Source organism: Plodia interpunctella, chromosome 14 (genome assembly GCF_027563975.2).
Source record: "Plodia interpunctella isolate USDA-ARS_2022_Savannah chromosome 14, ilPloInte3.2, whole genome shotgun sequence".
Taxonomy (NCBI): Eukaryota; Metazoa; Arthropoda; class Insecta; order Lepidoptera; family Pyralidae; genus Plodia; species Plodia interpunctella.
Genome location: NC_071307.1, coordinates 1,962,997 through 1,989,804, shown reverse-complemented (window position 1 = coordinate 1,989,804; position 26,808 = coordinate 1,962,997). Strand labels below are relative to the sequence as shown.

Genomic DNA, 26,808 nt, shown 5'->3' with positions numbered 1-26,808 from the left:
AAATTAATTGGAATATACCAAAATTTAGAAATGTGCACTAAACCAGTAGAGTATTAATTATTATTTGATATAATTATTCTAACAAGTTCACAGCCAATTTTCACTACATTATGATTAATGCGCAGTCGTAGTATTTATAATATTTTCCTATCTATGATATGTGAAGATTTTCTTGATATACATGAGGGCTCTTCAAACAGAGATTATTCATACATCACAGTAAAGCATTTAGACTATTGTAGTCTAAAACTACTAAGTAGGTATAGGCACACTGAAGAATAAAACAGCATTCGAGACAACATACGTTTAGTATAATTATTATTAGCACCAGATAGTATCTATAGTTTTTCAATAATGTGGTGATTAGAATTTTAGAAATCATTTTAGAAACCTTGAAGATAATTAACATATTTACATTTTCCATTAATGATTGATTTTTTTCCATTGATGATTTGATCCATGAAGTTCATCAATATAGCTGAAGATAGACTCAGGTTTTCATACAATCAAGGTTTACTGTATCAGCCATGTGAAAATAATAATGTAGAGTTATCTAAAATCCACCCATCATTATATGAAAAGCTCTATATTTGCATATAAAATAAAGAAAAACATTTATTTCAGACATTGCTCATACAGTGTTAGCAATACATTTTGATATTTTAGTTTCTTTGGTAAAGGAGTATTTATGTACATCCGTAAATAGTTACATCACTCATTGTCATCGCAATTGGCATGATATTCGTATATCACGCTGCATGCTAATGTTAGAGCACCAATGATAAATTTTGTGTACATTTATAGATGTTTATAGGTTTGTAAGACCTTAATGTTTGAAGTTATAGGTAAGTCATTTAAATTTGACTCCATTGCAATGGTCAGAAAATATTATAAAATACACAGTAGATATAAAAAAAGAAAATTAAAGCCCATTTTAGTCTAAAATGTCATCTACTTTGACCCCTCAGTCCTCGCGCAGCCCTATCGGACTGCGATCCTATTGTTGTTCAATTCTTAAATAAAGAAATTAAAGTATAAATCAAGAAAACATAGTGTACATTTCAATTAGTAAAATGATTTGTCGTGAGTATGTAATACCATCATTTTCATTATTTCCAATGCTTTTAACTAACATACCATTCTGTTCTTCAGTATAATATGTAAGCAATGTTTTATAGGCATAACCCGCCGTCGGGGACGTTGGCGAGTGTTCGAACGGGGCCCCACCTACGGCAGTTTAGACTCGACGTCGGAGCCCCGGGCCACGACCAGCGGCACAGTCAACGCCCTCACCGATGAAATGTGATGTGCGCGCCAATTTTCATATTAGGAAACATTTTTTGACGTTGACAGCTTTTATACAGTCCAATCCCTTCTTAAACTTTTCACCTGAGTTTATTCACCCGGATGTTCTGAATACACTTTTACTGTATTATAATTATTTTAAAAAAATTTACTTTGTATTTTATTTTTGAAATTCGAAATGAATTAACTTTTTAAAAAGTAATTTTAATGTTTAAAGTATTTATATGTTCATCTAGTAGAAAAAAGCTTAGGTGTATTAAGTTCGCGGAGGGTCATATTTTAATTCTGATTCTGCATCTAGAAAGGATTTTTGTGTCGTCCTGTGTAATGGTGGTGCATTAGAACTGTGCTATGACTTGAATGATCCTCAGTGTTAATTTGCCAGTAATATAGTGTAATGGGAAAAATTGTCAAAAAGTGATTCCGATCTTGATATTGGTTAAGAACTAAGATTTACAATCATGGACGCGAAAGTGCTAATATATTATAAGGGGTTATGTTGGTAAGTGAAACAAATGTGGCTTATTGTAAATCTTAGATGTCTAGAGATATTTGGCATGGTAACCCCAAGCGGGCGAGGGAGACGAGAGCTTTTAATGTATAAATAATATTAAATAACTATCGGCAACAAAAGTCCTGATATATCTCTTATAGTCTGTAAGACATTAGCAAATATATATTATGTTACATGTACTTCCGATCAGTTTTAATATCCATGTTGGATCGTGTACATGCGGCTTTATACTAATTATAGTAATTTTTACTTCATTAGTGCTGACGCAGTGCTTAGCGCAATTGATATCACCCAAACTCAAGTGGTATAATTTCTCTTATTATTGACGAAACTTTTTAGTATATTTGCACAAGATATTTGTCAATTTTTAGCCCATTTATTAAAAAATGAATTAGCTTGTTCAATATAAGAATTGTAAATGAAATAAGTAAGGCAATATACTAGTGAGTCAGTCAAAGGACACGGGTGATTTCAATATATCCATGCAACCTCTGAACCACCAATCGGTGCTTGCGTCTCGATTCTGCGCGATCGGGGGTAAAATGTAAAATAAAACACGAAACAAAGATGAACCTACAATTTGAGAAGATATAAGCGTGTAAAATATGAAAGGTAGTGTAAATTCTAAAAAAATAAATCTTAAATCATATCAATTAGACATACTTCTAGCAAATGATATACGTATGCTTGCTATTGATGCAAAAAATTAAAAGCTAAGATTGTTACACAGGTACATTACATATTGAAAATGTTTAGTGTATCCCTTTTTGATTATATTTTGGATTGAATATTAATGTTTTGTGCTCTTCCCTTGTCCCATTTGATTTTGAAATATTGTTTAACTAAACTAATATTTTTAGTGCTGTTGTAACTTATAAAAATTGTGTTATATTGCAACTTCAAAAATACTTGCAACGAAAACTTCCTGTTTTTGTATATAGACTCTAGATTGAGTTAGAGATTATTTTCATTCGACTGACATAACCAATGTAACTATGTAAAATAAGGACTGTTTAGATAAAATTTTTAGCAGTCACTATTAAATCGTAATTTTGTTTATGATTATTGTTTATATTATATAATACGTTAATGAAAAAGTTAAATTGCCATTAATTACTATAGTTACTGCATTAATGAGACAAGTTTACTAAATCTTGTCGATTTCAAACGATTTTTTTACTCGAAAAGTGTACTAAGTAAGTACTTGGCAATGCATAACATCTAAATATTATTATTATCAGCGTCGCTACGAGCTTTAATTAGAACCAATATATTTACAGAAATTGAATATGTCTTCAGTGAAAAGCAAATATATGTGAAGATATGTGCATTTTCTGTTTAGGCTGTTACGAAATGCGCGTGATCACGACGCGTATTATGTCTGTCGCAGTTACACGTCTGACATGCATGTGACAGAGATGGGCGATTCTGCGATTCATGTAAGCGAGTGAGTGAGACGGACTGAATTGTCGTCGTGATTATGCACAAGTGCAGAATCTTCTAGCGTTAGTAATCAATATTATAAGTATATTTTATCCTTAGATTTATAGTAACCTTGTATGAATGTAGTATACACGCTTGGCGGTTATGTTAAAATTGTGATATTTTATACTTTACTTTTTCCAAGATATTGATACTCTTAGTTAAGTTTGGAAAAAAATCTTAAGTTGTGATTTATTATAATAATTTAATATCTTTCATCTAAAATAGTTTTGTTATATTTGATATTTTATACTGAACAGTCTGAAATTGGTCTCGATATTTCTACAGTCTTAAATTTTGTTATCGCTTTAAATGTCTCGAGATGATTGTGATATTATGATTATGTTTTCATTTGAAAGATATTATTTTTTACTCGCTCATCCATTTTATGAATATTTACATAAAGTAAGTTAATAATTGTTTTTTTCTTCAATATTTTGTGTTCATTACATTATGCTTAACGTTGGAACAATTACTATTTGATTTTGACAAATTACTAAAATAATTTTGTTTTGCGTGTGCCTTCTAAAAGTCAATTTGACGTTATTCTTAGGTACCAGTTAATGACAAAGTATGTACATATAAAGTAATACTTTTTCATTGGCATCTGAAAATATAAATGTGCTTTACATGCCTGTATGCGTCTACTGTCACTAGATGGTGGTACTCGTAAAAAGTAATGGCTTATGTCTTAGGCGACAAATTAAAGTTGATACCAGTAACAGCACACGTGATTAGACGGAAGACGTGTATAAAATATATCAATTAATTCCATTATTTATAATAGAATATTAAAAAACAGGAAACATATAGGATTATAGTCTTCTAACAGCTTATTTATATTGTTTAAAATTTTCATTGTTGGAAAACAAGGAAAACAATATTTCGTCTACCGTTAGACGATATTCGGCGATTGTATGTAACATGTCTCATCTAAGATTCTTATTATTATATGGCGACTATATATCAATTTTTAGCTAATTTTGCATATAGTATTAATAAAATGGCTGTGTGATAGCATAACTTGAGAAAAGTATTCTCATGAATACGTTAGCGATCTCGGCTCTAAGACATGTGTTCTTTTAGCGAGGTTATATAAAAGTGCTGTTGCCATTTTTGAATGAAAACTTTTGTAAAGTAAATATCTGAACATGTAGTTAATGATGCGGAACTATTTTTACGAAATGTGTAACTATTGTAGTATTTTGAAGTAACATATTAAGAGGTTATTCGTCTGCACACTAGAGCCACTATGAAAATATGTCTTAATAAAGTAAAAATTAAGCATATGGGAACACTGGTATGCAGGAGGTGCCTTCTTAAAAAATCTATATATAGATGTAGATACCATACCGAAAACAGTACCAAACTACTATATTATTAGTTATTGTTAATAGAATTTGTTGTATGTATGTTATCATAAAATGCAATTTATGTAGCACTATTATCATGGCGTACGTTTGTTTGTGCGTGTACAGGTCGTCTCTATCTGATCCCTAGCGAACAACAGAGATGCCACTATCATGGTATATCAGTCGCACGCAAGGTATGTGACTGAGACAGACTGATTGAATTGACACGTTGAAGCTATAATCACTACGCAATTTATTTCTTAATTAGAAAGAGATACAGGAATATAGAACAGAATTATTAATACTACTTTCTACAACATATTTTTCTTTAATAATACCTTCATTTCGTTCTAGTTACGCTTCAAATTGCATCGTACGTTAGTCGATCTTAGAATAACGCAACGGACTTACTGACAGTCGATTCTCTTTCATTAAAGTAATATTTAATATGATAGGCGTTCTGTATCATATCTGTCTCAAAAAATCTCCATCGCCATACAGCGTGGCAATGCAGCCAGTATAATGGGAACTTTTGAGCCAGGTATGATGGGGGGGCCTGTTAGATTAATAAAATATTTGACGAAGCATGTGGCGGATATTTCAAATTGTATTAAATGGGTTTTGTATGTAATAATGAAGTTGACATACGTGTGTATCATGTTCGACAATCATACTTTCCACAGATCTATTTTTAGACATCTTTTGTAAATTTTGACATAAGTATACCTTATGACATACGAATTTTCAAAATGTTAATGCGCTTAAGTTTTGTATTGTTACTTAATGAAAATATTATTTGAGATAATTTAGATGCTTGGCCTACTCTCACATAAGAAGTAAAATATAAAAACAACAGGCCAAGTTTATTTTTCTTACTGTTTATCCCTAAATTTCAAATATATCTGACTCTGTACATACGAGAATTTTCTGGCAATTAAATTGTGTATATGATAATTATGGTATCAAAATATTGAATTATATAAAATACTTACTGAGTGTTTATAAAATCTGTGTAATAGCGTTTATAATAAAACAATTAATAAAAAATATCGAATTAGTTTCCATTACGGCCTAAACATTCAAAATTGACAAATATTTTTGATATATTTGAAAACAGGTACAGTCGTGGGCAGCTAAACCTGACCTTCCGTGTTAGTACGTCAACTGTATCTGCCCAGAACTGTACCTGCTCAATAAATAAAACTATAATAATAGGTGGTTTATTATTTATTATAATAATTATATCTTCGTTAACAAGAGTATTTACATAATAATAAATTAAGCTTGACATGACTAGATTCATTTTGTATGATTGAGCACAACCAGTCAACATTGCCCGTACATTCCCCATAAAGTTACTGCCTCTGTACACAAATATCGTTAAGATCGGTTTGTTTCGTTCGTCTCATATAATTATAATGATACCATAACTAATAATAACGATAAGGGGAAACATAACATTCCTAAAATCACAAATAGTTATATGTAAAAAAAAACATCTTAACAATACCACGAGTTAACAATACATGATAGAATTAAACAATCAAAAATAAACTATTAGGAAAAAATAACTTGATATAACTATAAAACTAGCATCGTACTTATGAACTAAGTATTTTAAGAAACACGTTATATCTAAATAACAATTTACGTAATCGGGAACGCATTTTCGTTGTTGTTATTTTTGTGCGGTATCGATGCGCGTTCTCGTATCTGATGTGATTCGCACCGGCTCGTAAAGATGGTATTTGTAAATATAGATATGGCTTCCCGTGACGGTGCCGGTTATATATAAAAATATAACAGTTTCCCCACCTTTTGGCCTTGTTCATTGCCAATAACTAATGTACCTATTAGGCATTTGTCTCGAAGTTTCTAATATATATTTAATTTATTATACAAGATGTTACAATGTTTAAATTAAGCATTTCTGTAATAATTAACAAATTTTTCGTTCTTTGCATCACTAAAATGAAATAAACATCTATTTTAATGGTGGAAAGTACCTAGGTGTGTCAGTCATAAGCTTAGTAATTAACCTATAAAGGCTTTATTATATTTCTAAGGGCCCAAATAGGTGCTTCGCTTGGCAGTTGTCGTTGACATCACCCAAGAACTGTGCGAACAACTCCTGGTACCGAGACATGGTGATGCCGCCTTTCCTTCTGTCGTCATCCTGGAAATTGTAAGAAAATCTCGATCATCGATTTCACGACAAAAAACGGAATCAGCTTTTATTTTCTATGTTTATTTGCGTTTCGAAATGGAAAAATTCCGACTAATATTATAAATGCAAAAGTTTGTGAGGATGTATGTGTGTATGTTTGTTACTCTATTGGACCAATTGTTATGAAATTTGGTACACGGTTAGTATATAACCTGGAATAACACATAGGGTACTTTTCATCCCGGAATTACCACGGCAGCGAAGCTCCGGGGCGCAGCTAGTGGTTCCGTAAATATCTAACATGGTATCGAACAATGGAAAACAATTTTAGCGGTGGATTGGACTTTGCACGACGCTGATTTCATATGTTTGAAAACTAACTCATACCTATATGTATAATAAAAGTAAAAATCTACGTCATAACCTAGTTTATTTCTGGTTACGTGTATCATGTTGACAACGCCTCCCAAATATTTTCTCGACTCATTGAAAAATTACACATATGAATCATTGTTGTGATCCTACACATAATAGTGTAGAATTAAACTTTGAGCATACATTAAATGTAATAATCGTATTAATTTCAACATCCTTTTATTATGAGAAAGCCATATAGGTATATCGGGTAAGTGCCAACAATTTTTTTTCTATTCTGTTCTGTCGTTTCGTGTAATTTGTCTGATTTATCTCACCACGTCGTTTTCTACGCTAGGTTACCCAGCTCAAAATCATACTTAAAAGTTTTGAACAACACAACACAAAATAATGATAACAAAATCTTATCATACAAGTAAATACAAGTGTGTAAGCAAAGTTGTGAGGTTGTGCCGTGGGTTCATTTCGGCAAATAGACCCCCATTCAGCATAGGTATGTTGCAGTCACACATAAGTAACTTCAACTAAATAAATAAATAATAAATAAATATATTAGGACAAATCACACAGATTGATCTAGCGCCAAAGTAAGTTTGAGACTTGTGTCAACGATACTATATTCTATAACAATATATATATATATATATATATATATATATATATATATTTGTTATAGAATAATATATATATATATATATATATAGAATATATATAGATAGATAAACATCCAAGACCAGGGCCAATCAGAAAAAGATCATTTTCCATCATGACCAGACCAGGATTCGAACCCGGGACCTCTCGGTTCCGAGGCAAGCACTTTACCACTGCGCCACCGAGGTCGTCGAAACCAAAATCCATGCTGATTTTCAACGGACCTACCGCGAATGAGTCACGGGTCCCGGGCGAGTTTTGTCAGAAGTAAGATCTTCACATGCATATTTTCACGTCAAATTATCTGAATATTCATGATTATGATTCTTAGTTACAAACTATAGTTATTATTTCGGAAACGAAGGATGGATGTTCAGAAGAAACATCCCGAAAGAAACACTCAGTAGGTAGTTAAACTAACAGTTTAATTATAGCCAGAGGATTCCCCAAGTGTTGCCATTTATACATTTCGTATGCAGATATAATTCCTTCCCTACAATGACAAAGTGTTGCTATTTCTAAATTTCGTTGTAAGTATATGCGGCGCGTGTATATCAAACGTGAAACGTGTTAATGATACACTTATGGCCGTGGTCGGGGTTGTGGTTTCTTCAAACATGGTGGAGCTTCAAGGCCAGCTCGATTCTCAGGTCTCTCTTATATACCTTCTTACACTCCTACAGTTCTTACCATGTTTGAAAAGTCTACTGGACACACTGGGACTGAAAGACCACTAGTATAGGACCTTAGACCTAACCTAACTTAGACTATAGTTACGATACAGGGATTAAACTACTTATTTAGGTTTAGGTATGTATATCATGTCTGTTTGTCTGTCAGTAAAAGCATCGGAAGTGTTAACAGATAGAACACAATTGAAGCGTTTATTTGGACCAAGGCCAGGGCTAAAGCTTTTAGTGCTTTATTACATTACACTAGCTTTTACCGGCGGCTTCGCACGCGTGTAATTCTGCTTGTCGATTTTTGAAATAAAAGTTCTTAGGCCTTTTTTGACTTCATGCATACCAAATTTCATTAAAATCTGTACAGCGGCTTAACCGTGAAACTGGAACAGACAGACTATCACATAATATTAGTATATTGATTAAGTACATCAGTGTATAACGTAACTTTGTTCATAGTCGTATATTTTTATACATATATATTTGTTAATAAAACTCGATATAAAATTTGTCGCCGGCTCAAAAATTAATTAATTCCGGAATAAAAAAAAATTTATGACGTTCCACGGGTTAAGGTATCTTATGGTCGGTTTTTAGTTACACATGTTTCTGTAATCTACTACCCGAAAACATATTCAGACAAAAATAGAAACAGGTGCAATAAAAAAGAGCGGAGTCTTTGTGATATAGTCTCGTTTTACCGAAATGAACGCAGAGAATAATTAGTAAGTAATTGAGACGCTGCAGTTATTTCCGTCACATTCATCGTCATTAAAGCAAGACCCGATTGCCGCCTGTCGCGGTTCATTTTTAATATCTTTCCCGGGATAAAGGCCGAACCTAGACCGTAATTATATTACAACCATTGTTATCCTCTCCTTCTGATCCTCGCGTCCTTCCGGCTGTGATGCCCCAAAACCCAGAAGACCATTAAAATAGAAAATTCGGCTGAGATTTTACGACCGGCCTTTTAGCTGCCCGTTTCTCTTTTGCCGCTGTCATGTCTGTTTATCCCTTAGTCGCCTCGTGCGACATCCATTGGGGGGTATGAAGTGGTCTTTCAGTCCCAGTGTGTCCAGTAGACTTTTCAAACATGGTAAGAACTGTAGGAGTGTAAGAAGGTACATAAGAGAGACCTGAGAATCGAGCTGGCCTTGAAGCTCCACCATGTTTGAAGAAACCACAACCCCGACCACGGCCATAAGTGTATCATTAAATCCACGTTTGATCTTTCGCGTCTGTCTTCAATGACCACATTCCCAATCAGTGATCTAACGAATACCGTCATTGACATCAATTTCATATCGACGTACTTGCCAACACATTGGTGGGTTGTGGAACTTTCAAATAAATACACGTATAATTCTATATGTGGCGTTATACGTATATTATTAATTGGTATTTTGAGGACTGTGGTTTTGACATCGATGTGTATCTATATAATTCTATACTCAAGTGTTCAATGCAGCAGATATGGTACCTATAGTTTTTGAACCCATGATATGTATCATTCATAAGCATGGAGTTGGTCAACTCACATGAATATATGAGATTATACCTCCTTGACTATATAAAAAACACCTAACAATTAACTCAGTAAAGATAAAACACCCTAATACAAATACACACACCCACAGATACACATGTAAATTTAATTCATCAAGTAAGTAACTGTGTTAAATCGATTTTGGAAACTCGATATTGAAACATCTAGTATTGATTGTTTCTTTTACTATATTAGTCTTCCTTCACGAATTCATTGAATTATGTGTCTTATGTATAGTACTATTTACTATATTGATAACATAAATAGGATAGTACCTAGTCATCAACTGAAAAAGATATTTTTTCCATGTGTCAAAAACAAAGAATTCTATAGGACTGTGGGCACAAGTCACGTCACAAATGGGAGTCAAAAAGCTTTCTCATTATATTTTATTGACAACGATCAATTACATAAGATAATACCTAACAGTAAATTGAGTGACATATGACGCATTTATACATTTTCTTTTTATACTATTAATAGGCCGGAGTAATTCAAAAATGCTAAAAAATCTACTCACATTTAACAGGGAGTCGAAGGCATCATCGATAACCTTGATGTCTTCAAGCACCATCCTCTGCACACAGTCATACCGGTACTCTTCAACCCCTATGACTCCATCGGCATTAATGTCTATCATTCTGAAATTCGACTCGATGAATGCTTTCATTGCTTGAGGGAAATCATCGTATCTTTTCCCTAAACAACTGTTTTTCACAGCTTGCTTGAATTCCTCTACTGTTATCATCCCATCCTGAAATACAACTAGTTATCTTATATGCGGTTAATCGTTAGGTATTAACAAGTAGCGTCGCTTGGTTAGAGCGTAGTGCTGTAGCGCAGTGCAGTGTGAATTGTTCCTAAGTAATTTTCCCTCGTGCGTTATGTGTTATACTTATATCTAGAAACTATGCGTTATTTTCAAATTTTCCTCATGGACCAACTGGTATGTGCAACTGGTTGTGCCATCCCAGTATTCTGTATTCCTAATGGCACAACTAAATGCATAACTAGTTGTACCAAGCTGGATTAAAGTTAAACTACTCTTTCTTACAAAACATCGAATACAACATCAACATGCGTTCTTGTACTTTATATTCTCTAAAATATCTAATCTGTAACTAAAGGAATAGCAAACAAAAAAGGAATGTTCAAATTTTTTGGCCATGTGACATGAGTTTCTATTGAGTACAGTATAGATTAAGTACAGATCATTGTAGAACCACCTACGTTGCTTTGTTTACGTTTGAAGCTTTATTGGTAACATTACAGATATAACTAATAACGTGAAATTTAATTAATTCAAACGTGTGTCCGTTAGATTAGTGCAGAACGATTTATAACTCGTTTGCAGACGGCTGAAATGATAAATGTAGACCAACCCTGATTAAGTGGCTATTTGCTGGCTAATAACTCTCAGTTACTTTCAGTTACAGAGCTATATTTTTATATATATTTTGATGCTGGTACAGTTAGCACAATAAACAGCATAATGTTATTGAATGTAATATCTCGTTTTCTTGCAATGCTTTTTTGTTATTAACTTGAAAATATTTTTTCATGTTTTAGTTCTGCAACTTCTAGATGTTTTCTTGTGATCCTTGTTACATATTTTTTACCGCTCCTACAACATATTTGTGTTAGTCAGTGGCATATAATATACACAGACCATTTTAATAATATACCTACATCTTCCAGTTTTTGTTCGCGACTTCGTACCTACGCGAGATAACATTGTATTGTTCCCGTTCCTGGGTGATCTTGATTCTGGTTAAAATGTATTGAATCTACCTACTTGTCGTCACTCACAAGGCGCATACCTAGCAAATACAACGATCTATTAAATGAATTCAACGCGTTCTACTAAAAAGCATTAGATATCCAGTTCCAGACTAACCTAGGCATCTGCCGGCTCATGCAACCACCTCAAAAATGGTTCTAAATCTAACCGGGAAGCGTCAAATATAGCCCCAAATCCACAGACCTAGTAACATTCAACGCGTTAATCCGCAGAGCTGGAAGCAGCGTGTAGCGTGGAGTAAGGAGTGTGATAACCGACATAATCCGGCACCTTGTCGAAGTCTGCTAACTGGGTGATCTCCTCCCAGAGGCTCAGCATGATGTGCTGGTACTTCTGCAGTCGGGCCGCGCTGCAGTCCCCCTTGCCTTCGAGGACGCACGACCGCAGCGCCAGGCACTGGAAGTCGTGTGCGTCCAGGTAGCCGTTGTTGTCGATATCTGTAAGAGAAATGATTGGGAAATAATCTATTATCAAAGTTGTATTTGAAAACTGAAAGATAATCATGCGCAGTTAGAGATGGAAATAAATTGGTAATGTCAAATGGTCACTATGTCTTCGCGAATCAGGTTTGCTCGTGTAGCATCTATCCCCATCTATCGTGCCTACAAGTGTTAGTTCCTGTACGCTAGTTCTTATTAATTAATACCTGCGTCCATATACATATAAATCTAACTATATTTTTAATTTACATCTCTCTCTATTTTAACAAGTATTTAAATGGCAGTGACAATGTAAATAAAAATTTCAGCTCTTCCATCAAGACATAGGCATGTGACGATCTGACAAGAGCATTTGCACCGAGCATTCTCAGCAATCGACGACTCTCTTCATTGTATCTCCAATCTATGATCAATGTCGCAAGCGCAACGCGTGCCCATTTGGCCCGCGTGGCTTGTAAACAATAGCATGTATTAAATTAATAGTAGGTTGTATGCCAAGACCTGGGATCCTATTTCGCAATGCCTGGGATAGTCTGTGATTGACAGCGCTCCGTTTTGCAAGAAGAGATCAAATTTTAATACAGACAGAGGGTTTCTGGATGCATCAGAAATAGAATTCCTTGTAACGGTCTTTTAAGTTGAAAACGAAGGTTATCAAGTATTATTTGAATATGTTTGAATTCAATATAAGAAAAACTAGTAATTAAAGTGGATAGCACTCAAACCAAATTACAAAATAAAACAAATAGAAATGCTACCTAACAATTTATAATAACTAAATTGTCAAAATCCTAGCTAAACGATTGGTTCACTTTGGGTAAAATTTGGACTATTTTGATTCTAGCACGATGTAACAAAATATATTGTGAAATGATGAATAAATAAAACTTTAATTAAGACATTACATAAAGCTTTTATGTTAATTGGCAGTGACTGCCGAATTAACATTGATCTTAGCTGAAGTCTCAGCTATTTTGGGATTGTAGTAATGTGACGTCGCGCGATTGTCTTGTTAATTATAAACTTTATATTGTTCGCGGCTCAATAAATCCTGTTACACAGCTGTAGTATTGTGTCTAGATCTAGATGCAATAGCTAGACATTATTATTTTAATGTGCTTTTGTTTGGTATTTTATTTTCTACTAGCTTTTGCCCGCGGCTTCGCCCGCGTGAATTTCATAACAAAATCTCAGTATTTTTTTTTATCGCGTAAGACTGGTAAACTTTTAATTTTTCAATTTTGAATTACTTGCAAACCTTCAGCTGAAATACTCGAATGCCAAATTACTACAAGTTACACCGTCTAAAAGTTATGTTAAGTAGTTAAAAGAAAACATGCTTTATTTCTCACATGTCACAGGTTCTTCATTAAACCAAGAATGAGAGATGAAAAAAAAATATCTTTATGCCTTGATTTCCGTTATTTCAACAGATTTCAAGGAAAATCTCTTCGTATTATGATATTCTTTGTCATTTAATCAATCTTCTTCTTCGTGTCGACGTGACATAGTACTTAAGTAGTTTTGATCAGTTGTTGGCCACGATCATCACATCCAGTCGACATCAAGTATTTTCCGGTCTTTCATCTTTATTAGATGCCTGGGAATAGCATACTAATTATTCTTCAATCGAAACGAGAAGCTAATAAAACAGCTGAATGGCAATTAACAAACAAACATACTACCTACTTATTCCTGGGAGTACATCCAATTTCAAAACCCGGTTACCCAGCATTAACTTGTTAGGAGTCATAAAGCTGACATTTATGAGAATTATTGTTTAGTTATAATATTAAAGTTTCCTTGTCACTGCTAAGAATAAATGTCATTCATAATTAACTTTCCATTTTGCATGCTTTTTCTTCGAAACGGAACAACCGAAAACTCCGAAAAGAACAAACTAGTGATATTAGGTATAGGTAGTTCTAGTAGCTCTAGTAGTACTTACTCTTGGAAAACTAGGATGATTAAAAGGCTGAATGAATTGTTGTAAACACACGTGTAAAAACATTGCAAGTGGAAACTGCAGTGTTTATGAATGAAGCTCCAGTTGGTTGCACTACGGATTCCGCGCACGTGACGCGACGTGACGCAATTTATTAGGTTCTAAATAAAAATACTCGCGTCTCAAGCGACAATGCCCGATTAACTCAGCTGATATACATCGCTATTTAACACATAATTACTAAGATTTATATCTACAGCTTCGCTGTTCCGCCTGCTTACGACGATTAATTATCGGCATTGTGATCTAACTGGACCAAAAAACAGAGAAGGAAATGTAATGTGAATTCACCTGCATCAGTATTGGAACAAGTTGAAATGGTTAGCTCAGAGGATGGAATTATCGATGCATGAAAGAGACACATAAAATCGACAATTCGCAGCGGCACTATGTTTCCTTTCAGGTTGTGATTAGGCGTATGAAAAAGGTGGAAGAAAGACAGTTACATTTGTTTTAGATAGCATTCATCATGCAGAACTCACCGTAAAGATATCGTACAACGAAAGCGACCCTGTTGTCCCAAGTATAGGCCATTTCGATGATGAATGCGATTGGTTTTTGTTATTTTGCGAGGCGAGGCGCGCGCGGCGTTTCGACGGCGACTGATGACCGCCGCGCACGCCACCCCACTCGGAATAACCGCTGATAGTTAGTTCCTCATCACGTTGGCCAATATTTGTGCCAACTACACCAACGCGGGCATCTTGTCCACATAAAAGCGTTGGTTTGCCAACTCTTGGCGTACCAACGTTGGCGGTACCAAATAAATATTGGCTGCAAAACGATTACCAGTCATCGAAACCCTAAATATCCCTACGACCTATCAGCTGTTCTCTCAGCCTGGGAAGACTACAAGGTCGCTGTTGCAACAATCTTTGCGCCATAGGCTTACTCATTGCTAATACTATTAAGAAATTCGTTGAGCGATGACAGTCTAATTAAGTCTTTACGACTATCTGTCGAGTCCTCAATATAATTATTGCTATAAGTGTTACAGGATTTATAGTAGTACCTGCTTAAATTTAGATCCAACGTATTTGACGTGTTGTGGGGATCGGGTAATCGGACGGAGGGTCCAAAAAAGTTGTCCTGTGTTTCAAGCTGCAGCCGTGAGGAATACAATTACGACTTTGAAAGAAAGAGTAACTATTGTAAGTATCTATTTTCTACTTCTGTGATTTGCCGGGTATGTTGTATTTTATTAATTATCCTTTGGCATGTAAGTTTAAGGGCTGAAAGTGGCCGTTGAAGGTTGTTTTTTTACATACAAAATATGTTAAACCTTATAGATTCACATTATTAGTCTAAAAAAAATCCTCAATTTAAAAGATTGTACTATCAGTGTCACTGTCACGCAAGTTAAAAATCAATAATCTGAAATGTCAGAATCAATGTAAACATTGCAAGTAATTTTATTCATTAAATATACTTAAAATCTGGGCATATTCATACAAATATCTATTATGTCTTTTCATGATATAAAATATGTTTTCTTTGTGGCCCTTTTACTAACAGGTAAGCCAAAAGTTTCTTCTAAATGGTCAATATTTCCAAAACATTGTAGTTACAAAACAGTTTGCATATTACGGCTTGTAAAAACTAATCTAAGGATCATAAAAACATACCGTGTTTTAGTGTGAACACTTTGTTTCCAGTGTTCATCACATCAACGTTACAGTTTGATATGGAACTGGAGGACCCAGTCGTTGGCATGCCCAAATTTGTTGAGAGTGATGAACCGAATGTCGACGAATCAGAATCACTTCTATCCAACGTAGTTTCTGATGTTAATAAGACTCTTACAAATCTCTACAACCACGTAACTTCAGCCAACGTCACTGCAGAGAACCAAACACAAACAGTGAAATTAGTCAAATGCAAAGAAATTGTTTATGAACCAAATGAAGACCTAGAGCCATCAGTTGAAATAATAAATGGCAGTTATTTGGCGAAACTGTTGCAAATAAAACCTGATATAACCAGTCGCGATGTGGAAGCAGATTGTGTATTAGTTTTATTCTATGCCAGAGCTTGTCCATTTAGCGCACATGCAGCACCACATTTTAATGCCCTGGCTCGTTCTTATCCTAATGTTAAAATGGTAGCTCTAGATGCTCTGAAGTACCATGGAATCAATGCGCAGTATGGAATAGTAGGTGTGCCAACATTGAAGATGTTCCATAATGGCAGACCTGTTGGAAAATTCAATGGGACAGAGTATAATATACATTCCTTTAGTAAGTTTGTCCACGCTATAACTGGCCAGCAACCTCAAGCATTGCTTGTTTTGTCAAAAGACTTCCAAGGACCAGTTTCTAGTGTAGTTGAAAAAGATACTGATTATTTCTTAGTACTCTCATGGTTGTTCATTATAGTATGTTCAATTTATTACTTCATGCAATCCAAATGGTGGAGGATGATTGTTGAAATGGTACAGAACAACTGGCGAGAATCAGAGGCACAACATGAACATAATGACTAGATTAATTAATTTGTAGTTAGGTAGGCGTAACTTTTTTATTTAATAAAAATATTTTTTTATTTTGATGTGGTTAACATGCCTAATAATTTATTTTCCCTCCCAGTAAAATTGTATCCTATTGTACATGATTCCATTTTAGTAAGCTTATTTATTAGCAAAATAAATAGTTCATCATAAAATATATAATTTATCTTTAATATACATCATTTAATATACATATACATTTAATAATAATAAATTGCTTTACAACATTTGTATAGATTACTTTAATTCTGCTGGCATTTCAGTGCCTTTCAGTGCGGCTAATATATTCCTTGCTGTTAGATCACTCATAATATTCCTAGCTTCTATAGAAGCACTTCCTATATGAGGGAGAACTACACAGTTCTTCAATTTAAATAGTGGACTATCTAGAGGCAGTGGTTCAGGAGTTGTGACATCCAGACCTGCGGCTCTTATAGTATTATTTTTCAAAGCTTCAATAAGTGCATTTTGATCAACAGTTCCTCCACGGCTTGTGTTTATAAAGACAGCAGTTTTCTTCATCTTTTCAAATGCAGCTTTGTTGAAAAGTTCTTTGGTTTCAGGCACTAATGCTGCACAGCATATAATGAAGTCACTTTGAGCCAGGATCTCATCAAAAGTAACTTTGATTGCTCCCAGTTCTTTAGCTTCTGGTCTTTCACTACGATTAAAGTATAGTATCTTGGCCGTGTTAAATGATTTGACACGTCTAGCAACTGCTTGGCCAATTCTGCCGAAGCCAACTATGCCGACTGTGGCGTCAGCTAGACCGGGCCCTGTCATCCATGTAGGCGCCCAAGACACCCAGCCACCTGACTTTGCTTCATGTATAGCTTCTGGAAGGCGTCGAGATGTACACAGAAGGAGAGCAAGCTGAAAAGTTTTAAATTTTTTATCAATTTACTTGGAAATGCTAAGAAAATAAATATTTTATTTGGTAGAAACAATTGGCATGACAAAGATTTACAAAAAAATCTAAACAAATTGACAATGAGGTAAGTGTTAAAATATTAATTTGTACAATTTGCACATCAATGTAACATACATACAGTAAGTTCTGCTGTAGCATCAGTTAGAACATCAGGTGTATAACCAATCCTGATGCCCCTCTTTTTACATTCTTGTACATCAATATGGTCATAACCCACAGAAATGGTGGCAACAACCTTGAGAGTTGGACCTGCTGCGTCAAGCAGTTCTTTGTCAATCTTGTCAGTAAGAGAACAATATATTCCTTCAGAACCAGCAACGTTTTTTAAAAAATCTTCCCTAGACACTGGTGAAGGCTTATTCCACATCTTGACTTCACATCTGAAATTACAAATTATTGTCACAGAGGATTATTACTGTATGTATAAACCAAACTAATTAAATTAATTAACAATAGTTTATGCTTTAGAGCCACTTACTCTTTTTGTAACAACTGCACCCCGCACTCAGGCATATCTGAGCGGGTCACGTATACCTTATGTCCAGAACTCATGTTTCTCACAGTTACTCCGCGCGAAAACCTCGATGTAACTGTCACAATGCTTTTATAAAACATGAATCAATACAAAACGAGCGCTCACTTTTCCGGTTTTAGGTACTTGCTTCTCCACTCAAGGTCGATCAATTGTCTGGCAAGTATTTAGGAGGTTTATTCTGAAGTTTTTCGTCTTCTCGGTCCTTAAAAAACGAAGGTTTCGCGAGATAAATGGTTATGTGTAGCGCAGCAACTGTGACCAGTATAACCTTGCCCTTAGTAGACTTGATAAATGATAAAGCGCTCATAATATCACAATTTTAGATAACTGTGCAACGTTTTACTTTGAAATAAGAATTTTGATACAACAAATGAAATAAATAGGTACGTAACGATGTAGGATTTGCCTACGGTATCATATGACGTACTGTCAGACTGAATGTCAATTTGACATTGACATTTTATGTTTTATTAATTATTAGTTATGCTGCGCCCAGGGTCTTCGCTCCCGTGGGAATTTCAGGATAAAGACTACCCTGTGTTGTCCCTAGCTACCGAAATACCAATTTTCATAACAATCCGTTTCAGTAGATTTCGCGTGAAAGATTAATAAAGTACTCTAAAACGTTTTAATCGACATAGCAAAAGGCGGCAAAGCTTTTGTGTACCTAACATACAGTACTGTACTCTGACGGGATAAATGTGCAGTAATACTCCCTATTAGTAGGTACTACGCGGAGTGCCTACTAAATCCATACTAGATCATAAAGAGAGAAGACAAAAACGTTACGTCATCTTGTTGGCTCTTCAGCATTATATTATTTTACATTATATATTTAATAATATTATATTAAGTTGGTACCAGCGAACCTAAAGGTATGTATTTATGTGCGTTGTCCGCGACATCAGCAATTGGTCCTTCGAGCCGTATTGCTCCATTTAGCCATTTATATTGTTCTGCCTAGTTATCTTACGTGCGTTATTATTATTATTTATTCTATTATTCATGAGCAGCAAGTTCCTTATTATGATATGTCGGTAAATAATTTAATTAGGTACAAATAAATCAACATATTACGCAGTGGTATGTTGTGAAAGTGTTCATTACTTGCAAAGTGCAGTAAAATATAAAAAAGCGTGTAATTCAGACGCTAATTAGTGGTTGTTACGAAACTGTCGGAGTTAGAATCGTAACAGTACGAACTGAGTGTAAAAAATGGATGGATTACACTAATAGATGATATTTGATAAAGAAGATCAAATTCTCATTTACATTACTTCGAACACCTAAATTCATAAAAAATCTTCAAACTAGAAGTTCTCTAGTAAGTACGCGTTTAGTTTTTGAAAAAAAAAAAGTAAGTTACATTAACATCGGCTCTTTTAATCATATACCTATTCAGTTAAATACCAAGTACTTAGGTATTCAATGTCATCCAAAGTTAGAAATTAGATAAAGATATTAGTTATGTGGATAGAAGTGACAGGAACAACTACTTTACTCGGCCCTTAGTTCACAATCGTGATTGTGTGGCGATTTACGTCAAGCCAATGTTTAGCTTTCTTATCATTTATATGATTTACATCGAACGTGCATCGGTCAGATGCGTTGAAAATATTCTCATGTGAACGGTTAAAGGTAAATAGATACCCAAGTGTATTAATTGTGATAGGATAAATTTAAACACTTAGGTCTTGACGAAAAAATGCACATTATGGATTATATATACTTGACGGTAACCAAAATGAGCTGTGAAAAATCAGTTTCTTGTAAATTTTTATCAACAGCAGCGACGCTCTCACAGGGCCCCATAAGTTGCTCCGTAGTCAGATAGGTATGTCAAACATGTCTAAATGCAAAGAAAAAAGAACACGGAACCACGAGACCCTAAAGTCTTGGAGCCATGGAAATGGTATAGGTACCTACTTACTTAGTATAGCTGTGACAGGATTCGATTCATAGAAATTTATTTATTGCAGTCTTGACGTGAAATCATCTTGAAATTGATCATGTACGGAAGTCAAACTAATATCTATCATTATGATAATCATACATAGACATGTAGGTATAATAATATTACTGTTTTAAGTAGGTACCTACATATTTATACTATTTTATATGTACCTACGTAAGTAGTTAATTGGATTTTAGAAACGAGCCATTCTTGGTTCCTCATTATGCGGATAATTCATCTTAATTGGTTACATAAATTGAGTCAATACACTTGGCTCGCTCCCGTCTTCGTCTACAGGAATGTCGACGGAATTCATTAAAAGTGTGATCAAACTTTCATCTTGTTAGCTCGGAATCTAAACGTAATAATAATAAAGTAACGCACAAAAATCATTCCGCCGCCGCAAATCGTCTGATAAAAAACGTTGCAGTGACTTTCTACAGAGTAATTAGAAGATTCATACACGAAAGTGCACCGAAGATATTTAGTAAAGCAAGCGACAGCGGCTCTGCGGCGGGAAATGCACGATTTATGTCCGTATTAGCAGCTAGTGCGCGCGCAACGCGCTAACTTTTTAATTTCGTTTTTTAAATAGGTTAGGTAGCACACAAGTGCATGCTGACAGCCAGACTCATAATGCAATGGGTGACAAATGTTGATTTAACAAAAGATGTCATCATCTATCTATCATCAATTATCAGCAGTGAATCTATTTGCAGCATCTTAATAAATATGATGTTTTAAATTAGTGCTACTTAAGTATTTTTTTCTAAATATTGCCTTGTCTATTTATAACACCATATCTACGTGCTACATCACTTTATGTAAGCTGAGAATGTGTTTAATCTTTCATAAAAAGATACCTACCTTAGAGAGAAAAAAAAGAAATGACCTTGAATCGATAAAGCGCGCCGCGGTCACAAAGACATTCCTAACATACCAGCATAAGCTAGGTGAGCGCGGACTCAAGTCTGGCCTAACCTGGCTAATTACCTAGAGTAACTCCAGTGATTATACCTGTTTCGTAATGTCCTTTTATTTATTCGTCGAACGAACTGTTCGTTCTATTTTTTGGAGAGGAAATCCTTGGCGCGCTTGGTAATGCAGTTATAGGTAACTTGGAATAAATTGTGATTCCTTTCAAACCTTCTCTAACAACTATCTTATCTACTAACTCGTATACATCACATAAAAATCAGTCCCAGGTTGGCAGACACCAGCTTGAAAGAATGTAGAATGGAACTGACTTTAGTCAGGTGCAGTTTATATATGGGTGGTTTAAAAGTGGAATACGGCGAATATTCGGCGAATATACAGGGGTTAATAAAAGTTGCGGAACCCCAAGGTTACACTTCTAGGTAGGCCATTAACCACGTGTGTTTTTAAACACTGGACCGGTACTAAAACCGCCAGAACCGGTATGGAGATCGACGAAAGCAGTTAAAAAATTGCGCAACCGATTTTTACATAATTTCCACGATCGCGGAGTTTGTTTCTGTCATAAGTGTAATTCTATTGTTTTTGTTGTTATTATATCATATTAAATTATGTGTATTATTTTGTTTGGTTTGTTGATTCTAGAAGGTGTAATGCACCTTAGAGACGTGGAGTTTAATTAGGTCTAGAGGACTAGTAAATTTCTGACGCCTTTAAATGGTACCTATATCAAAATTTAGATATAATGTAATTTTTAAAGGAAGACAAAAGTCGCTTTTGATGCTTTCCATTCCGTAGCGATTGGTCGAGCATTGTTTTAGGCAAATGAAAAGCAGTATTAATTGATGAGATCTTTGGCCAACAGTGGAATTAAAAGCATAAAACAAGATAAAAATAAAACACTTGTTTATGACTAAGTAAGACTTTATTTTTGTCCTTATTGTAAAAGTAAAATCTACTTACTCATACTTGTAGGTAACATGTGTTTCAAAGAACTACAGAAATAAAAGTGTCACGTCATTAAGTTTCAGTTACATTATGTACGTATACATAAATCAAAACAATACCCACGACAATCGATTCGATCATTTTCCAACAACCATTCGAATGGTTCCCACGTATCGATTAAGTATCGCGTCGATTTTCTTCGCGTGAAGCAGCTAACGGTGTCTGAAACGGGCACTCAATGGACTAGATATTGGCTATCTCAACTACTAATTCAATTTCAAGATGCAATGGTCCAGCTATATCGGCGCCACGGGCTTATCCGGAATTCCACAATCATTTCTGGAAGTTTTTTTTAGGTTTCAACATTCAAAATCGAAAAGCCAGGCCTTACATTTTTTAATTTTTACTTTTTTGGTAATAATTTTGGTGGCACAGCCCCTTCGTCTCCTCCTTCTACCAGCCTGACGCCAACCTTCTTTTGGAATGCCGTTTCAAGACTTCAACGCACAATCACATCACACGCTCAATCTTCACTATCACTACATAGTATAAAACAAAGTCGCTTTCCGCTGTGTATTTGTCCTTATATGTTTTAATAGATAGTGTGATTCCTGAAGGTTTAGGTAGGTGTAGGCATAATTTATTATGGTTTTTCCTTACCCGAGCGATACCGGGTCGGGCCGCTAGTTGTGAACTATTTGTTGCAAAATAGTTCAGTTACAATTTCCATTGAAATAACTGGAAAAGCAAACAATTTTGCATTCTTCATACAAAGACGATTGTTCAATGCTTTCTTTGTTTAATGCAACGCAACGTAGTTTGTCATTAGACGTACATATCATCTAAATTTATTTATGGAACAAACGGGAATTGTTTTAAGCGCGTTATAACTCGCGCTTAAACAATAATTATACATATTTAAAATTAACTTTAAAATTTCTTAAATGTCTCATTCTATAATTAACATAGTCCTCTAATTTTTCAAAGTTAATTGGATATTTTTCATGTCATTGGGAAAGGCAGTATTTCATAGTGGCCTGTGTCACGTCATGCTAATGTACTCCATATTTCACAGATGGCAAAGTAAAACTCATCAAAAAGCCATCAGGTCTGACCTGGTTTTTAATTGTAGCGCATTTGCTGAAGACCCACTGGTTCGTTTATTTTTGTCATTGCCTATTTAAATTCGCCGTTAGATAACATTGAAAAATGTTGGTGTTATCGCATTTGTAATGTACTCAAATTTAACGTATGAGTTCTATGTATGAGATACTTTTTTGCCTATAGCAATCTTGGATAATGTACCTTTTTAATGGTGAAATACTTAACTTTTGAAATTGGTTCGGTAGTTTCGGAGATTACCGGCCTCAAACATACGAACTCGCTTACCTCTTTAATATTAGTAAACTTAGATTTAATAGTCGTTTATGACGAGCGAAGCACTTACAGGAACATTTTTCTATTCTACGTTTCTTACAAAAGCAAAGGAAACTTAATACCTAAGTCACAAAATTGTAAATATGATTTTAGATAGAAATCCAGAAAAATCACAGGACACGCCACGAACATTGAATCTAGACAACCGACATTTCTAAACGTGACTGATTTATTTAATTTGAATCATAACGTCTTCGATTCAAAATGCATATTCTGCATACGTGAAGTGAACAATTGGCAGCGCAACGATGCATATCTCCATCCCTCCAAAGGTCGCATCAAGGTTTTGTATAAAAAATCCGTGGTTGTTATTGAATTAGAAGCTTGTATGTCAATTTTTTAACCCAACAAACTACATTTGGCCTGCGTGGTGGGTCATCATGCATGGCCCATCCTTTCTAAAGGAAGTCCAGAACGTGTTGTTTTGAAGTTTGAATGGTCAAATTGGCTACCCACCAGACTGCATCAGATTAACGCAATGGTGACCGATACTCCTCAACCATCCTTAAGGAACTAACATTCCTCATCTAAGGCCTCATATATAAGGAAGGTCATAGTCTCAGTTCTTTCTTTTTATTACAAGCTTCCTATAGACGTCAGTCGCGTCAAATGTAACAAATAAGAAAACTTCTTACGACCCTCATTTATTAGAAGTGTTTATATGAAATTGATACTTTGCATAAAGGATTCATGCTTTATCCTAGGTATCGTATCTTTCCACTTGGGACCTATGTAAATATACAGGGTTTTCTAACACCTATATATTATATAACACACTGTATATTTACCGGTTTTATCAATCATAACATTCAGAATTGTATGTTAATTCATTTATAACTGATTTCCTTCATCGGTTTTATTTATGGAATGACCTGTGATCTCAATATCTGGTAGCTTTTGTAAGTGAGACCATAAGTTATGGTTATTTCAATCTAACTGACTGATGTCCGAAGCAGTATAACGCAATGCTGACAAGCTTTCTGTTCTAGGTAGGATCCATAGACAAAATAAATATATATGGTATGTAGATATGTATAGGAATATATCTAGTTTAGGAGTTACATGCGAGATAGGCGTCAAAACAAACATTAATATGAGCTAATAGAGCAGAGATGTTGCGGCGACACTGTGACGTAAGTCGGCGTGGCGCGGATAATCTGCATAATTTGAGAATTTTAGGGCTGCCAACTACCACAAAGTTACAGACTACCGGCGACGATTTTAGTAGGTAGTAGCCTCATCATGCATATCGACTATGTAACTCCTAACATCCGGCGGCTAGATGGGTCGACGATGTAAAGGAAATTGCTGGCAACAACTGGATGGGGATGGCCCAGGACAGAGATGGTTGGCGGAGACAGAAGGAGGCCTATGTCCAGCAGTGGGTCACGCAGGGCTGCAGATGATGAACTCCTAACTTAACTGGTCGATCGTAAAATGTCGCGGGAACAGCTATTTTATTATTGAGTATTTTGTACCTAATATTATTTACGGCAGTTACGGTAATGGAGGTATGTGCATTCAGAAATAGGAAGCTTTTGTCCAGCAGTGGTGCTCCAGAACGGGCTTAAAAATTAAGGTAGGTAAATAAACTATTTCATGACAACTTTTGAATATACGTACTAATACTACTTACGCACTCTACTGCAATCACATATATAAAAATATTACTGCAATGCGCCAGCGCATAGAGCACTCTATGATCGCCATAGACCATAAATTTCCAAATTTCCATAGTGTTGCGGCGTTCCGCGCGACCCGGATTTTGATAAAGAAATTTGAATTTGGCCACCATGCCGTGAGAACCACAGAATCCATAGCCAATTATTATGTCAAGCCACTCGACCATTATTTTCATTATTCATGCCATTCGATTTCTAGTGTTGCGCTCTAGTTTCCCATTTCGGACGTTTTGTTTGTTGTCTATAGACCAAAAAATTTAGATTTTTGATGGGGGCATATTTTAATTTTGAAATCGTGTTTGACGGCACAATATTAAATTCCTCCTTGTGGTAGAGAGTTACTTAATGCTAAGGTTAATACATAGGTACTGAGTTTATATTATATATATTAACTATTACCTTACATAGATATGTCCTACTTAAATCCTTACATCTAACTGTCTGTCGGTTCTGCTTTCACGACTAAACAGTCTATATGATCGAAATAAACTCAAAAATTATTGCACGGATTTTCATGCGGTTTTCACTAATAGATAGTGTGATTCCTAAGGAAGGTTTAGGTTTATAATTTATTGTTTTTACCCGATCGAAACCGGGTCGGGCCGCTATGATAATATTCCTGAAGAGTCATTCAATTTGTGAGTAGGAGCAGCCGATTGACGTCAATTTCCCATTAAGACTTATTACATGGTTTCCATGTGTGGTCCAAGGCAGTCTATTATGTCGATGTAGTGGCGTAGCTAGATGTTCATATGCCCTGGTGCACTAAAGTTTTGGGTTCCCACTCTTCTTTTTCTATGCGTGTCGATGGGTTAAATGCCCATCGACAACAAGGACAGGTCAAATTGGTTCTTTTTAAAAATTTGCCACCACAATGGCTTCATTTGGAACTTAGGTCATCTTGATTGCAGGACAAAAGAGCAAACGAGCCGTTGTTTGGTGAAAATTAAATTTAACTGAAATTAAGCGAATCCACGAAAACTATGGTCGCAGGTCAGGGTCGAAAGTCCCTGAGCTTTGGAGCCTCGGAGCATGGCTCCGTCTAACCCTCCGATAAATACGCTACTAAGTAGTCAAGGCTAACTAAATTGATTGGTTTCTTTACTGTTATTTGACGACCTCGGTGGCGTAGTGGTAAAGTGCTTGCCTCTGAACCGAGAGGTCCCGGGTTCGATCCCCGGTCGGAAAATGATCTTTTTCTGATTCGCCTGGGTTTTGGATGTTTATCTATATATTATAAAATATAGTATCGTTGAATTAGTATCCCATAATACAAATCTAGAACTTACTTTGGGACTAGTTCAATTTATGTAATTTGTCCTTATATATTTATACGCTGTGGAGTCAAGAGTAGAATTTGCATAGATGGGACCTCAAAAAGGATCATAAAGTTGTCACAAAACATTGTTATTGCATGTCAGAACTAACACAATAGGCACATAAAATTGTGTAAATTATTTGCGTTTTAACAGTAGGTGCCTAAGTCGCCAACACAGCACCAGTCAACTTTAACGTTGACTTTGACACAATGGCGTGCTTTGCGTTTTTCTGCGCAGCT

The 26,808-nt window shown here is 35.2% G+C and overlaps 4 protein-coding genes across 7 annotated transcripts in view; 2 read left to right on the top strand and 2 right to left on the bottom strand.

Annotated features, from left to right (window-relative positions):
• Window positions 1-5,702, top strand: part of Npc1a (Niemann-Pick type C-1a) — a 54,859-nt gene extending 49,157 nt beyond the window's left edge. For 2 of the 3 annotated variants that reach the window (XM_053755099.1, XM_053755103.2), the window contains one exon: window positions 1,179-5,702. In XM_053755099.1, coding sequence (XP_053611074.1) covers window positions 1,179-1,306 — 128 coding nt within the window. In that variant the 3' untranslated portion in view covers window positions 1,307-5,702. The remainder of the gene's footprint in view (window positions 1-1,178) is intronic. The other variant, XM_053755100.2, reaches the window with a different exon arrangement.
• Window positions 5,703-5,865: 163 nt separating this feature from the next.
• Window positions 5,866-14,965, bottom strand: LOC128675596 (sarcoplasmic calcium-binding protein, alpha chain). 2 transcript variants are annotated; one of them, XM_053755105.1, is made up of 4 exons: window positions 14,804-14,965; window positions 12,135-12,313; window positions 10,596-10,829; window positions 5,866-6,829 (listed from the first exon to the last, which is right to left on the bottom strand). In XM_053755105.1, the coding sequence occupies exons 1-4, from the start codon at window positions 14,853-14,855 to the stop codon at window positions 6,707-6,709; spliced, it is 588 nt and encodes a 195-aa protein (XP_053611080.1). In that variant the 5' UTR covers window positions 14,856-14,965; the 3' UTR covers window positions 5,866-6,706. The 2 variants fall into 2 exon arrangements, with proteins under 2 accessions (XP_053611080.1, XP_053611082.1); XM_053755107.1 differs by having other exon boundaries at window positions 12,147-12,313.
• A 736-nt stretch (window positions 14,966-15,701) lies between these two features.
• Window positions 15,702-16,877, top strand: bug (bunker gear). Its single transcript, XM_053754899.1, has 2 exons — window positions 15,702-15,836; window positions 15,977-16,877. Exons 1-2 carry the CDS (start codon window positions 15,785-15,787, stop codon window positions 16,801-16,803), a joined length of 879 nt encoding a protein of 292 aa, XP_053610874.1. The 5' UTR covers window positions 15,702-15,784; the 3' UTR covers window positions 16,804-16,877.
• A 100-nt stretch (window positions 16,878-16,977) lies between these two features.
• Window positions 16,978-18,719, bottom strand: LOC128675470 (uncharacterized protein). The gene is made up of 3 exons (XM_053754898.2): window positions 18,237-18,719; window positions 17,877-18,138; window positions 16,978-17,700 (listed from the first exon to the last, which is right to left on the bottom strand). Exons 1-3 carry the CDS (start codon window positions 18,371-18,373, stop codon window positions 17,065-17,067), a joined length of 1,035 nt encoding a protein of 344 aa, XP_053610873.1. The 5' UTR covers window positions 18,374-18,719; the 3' UTR covers window positions 16,978-17,064.
• Between the last annotated feature and the right edge of the window lie 8,089 nt (window positions 18,720-26,808).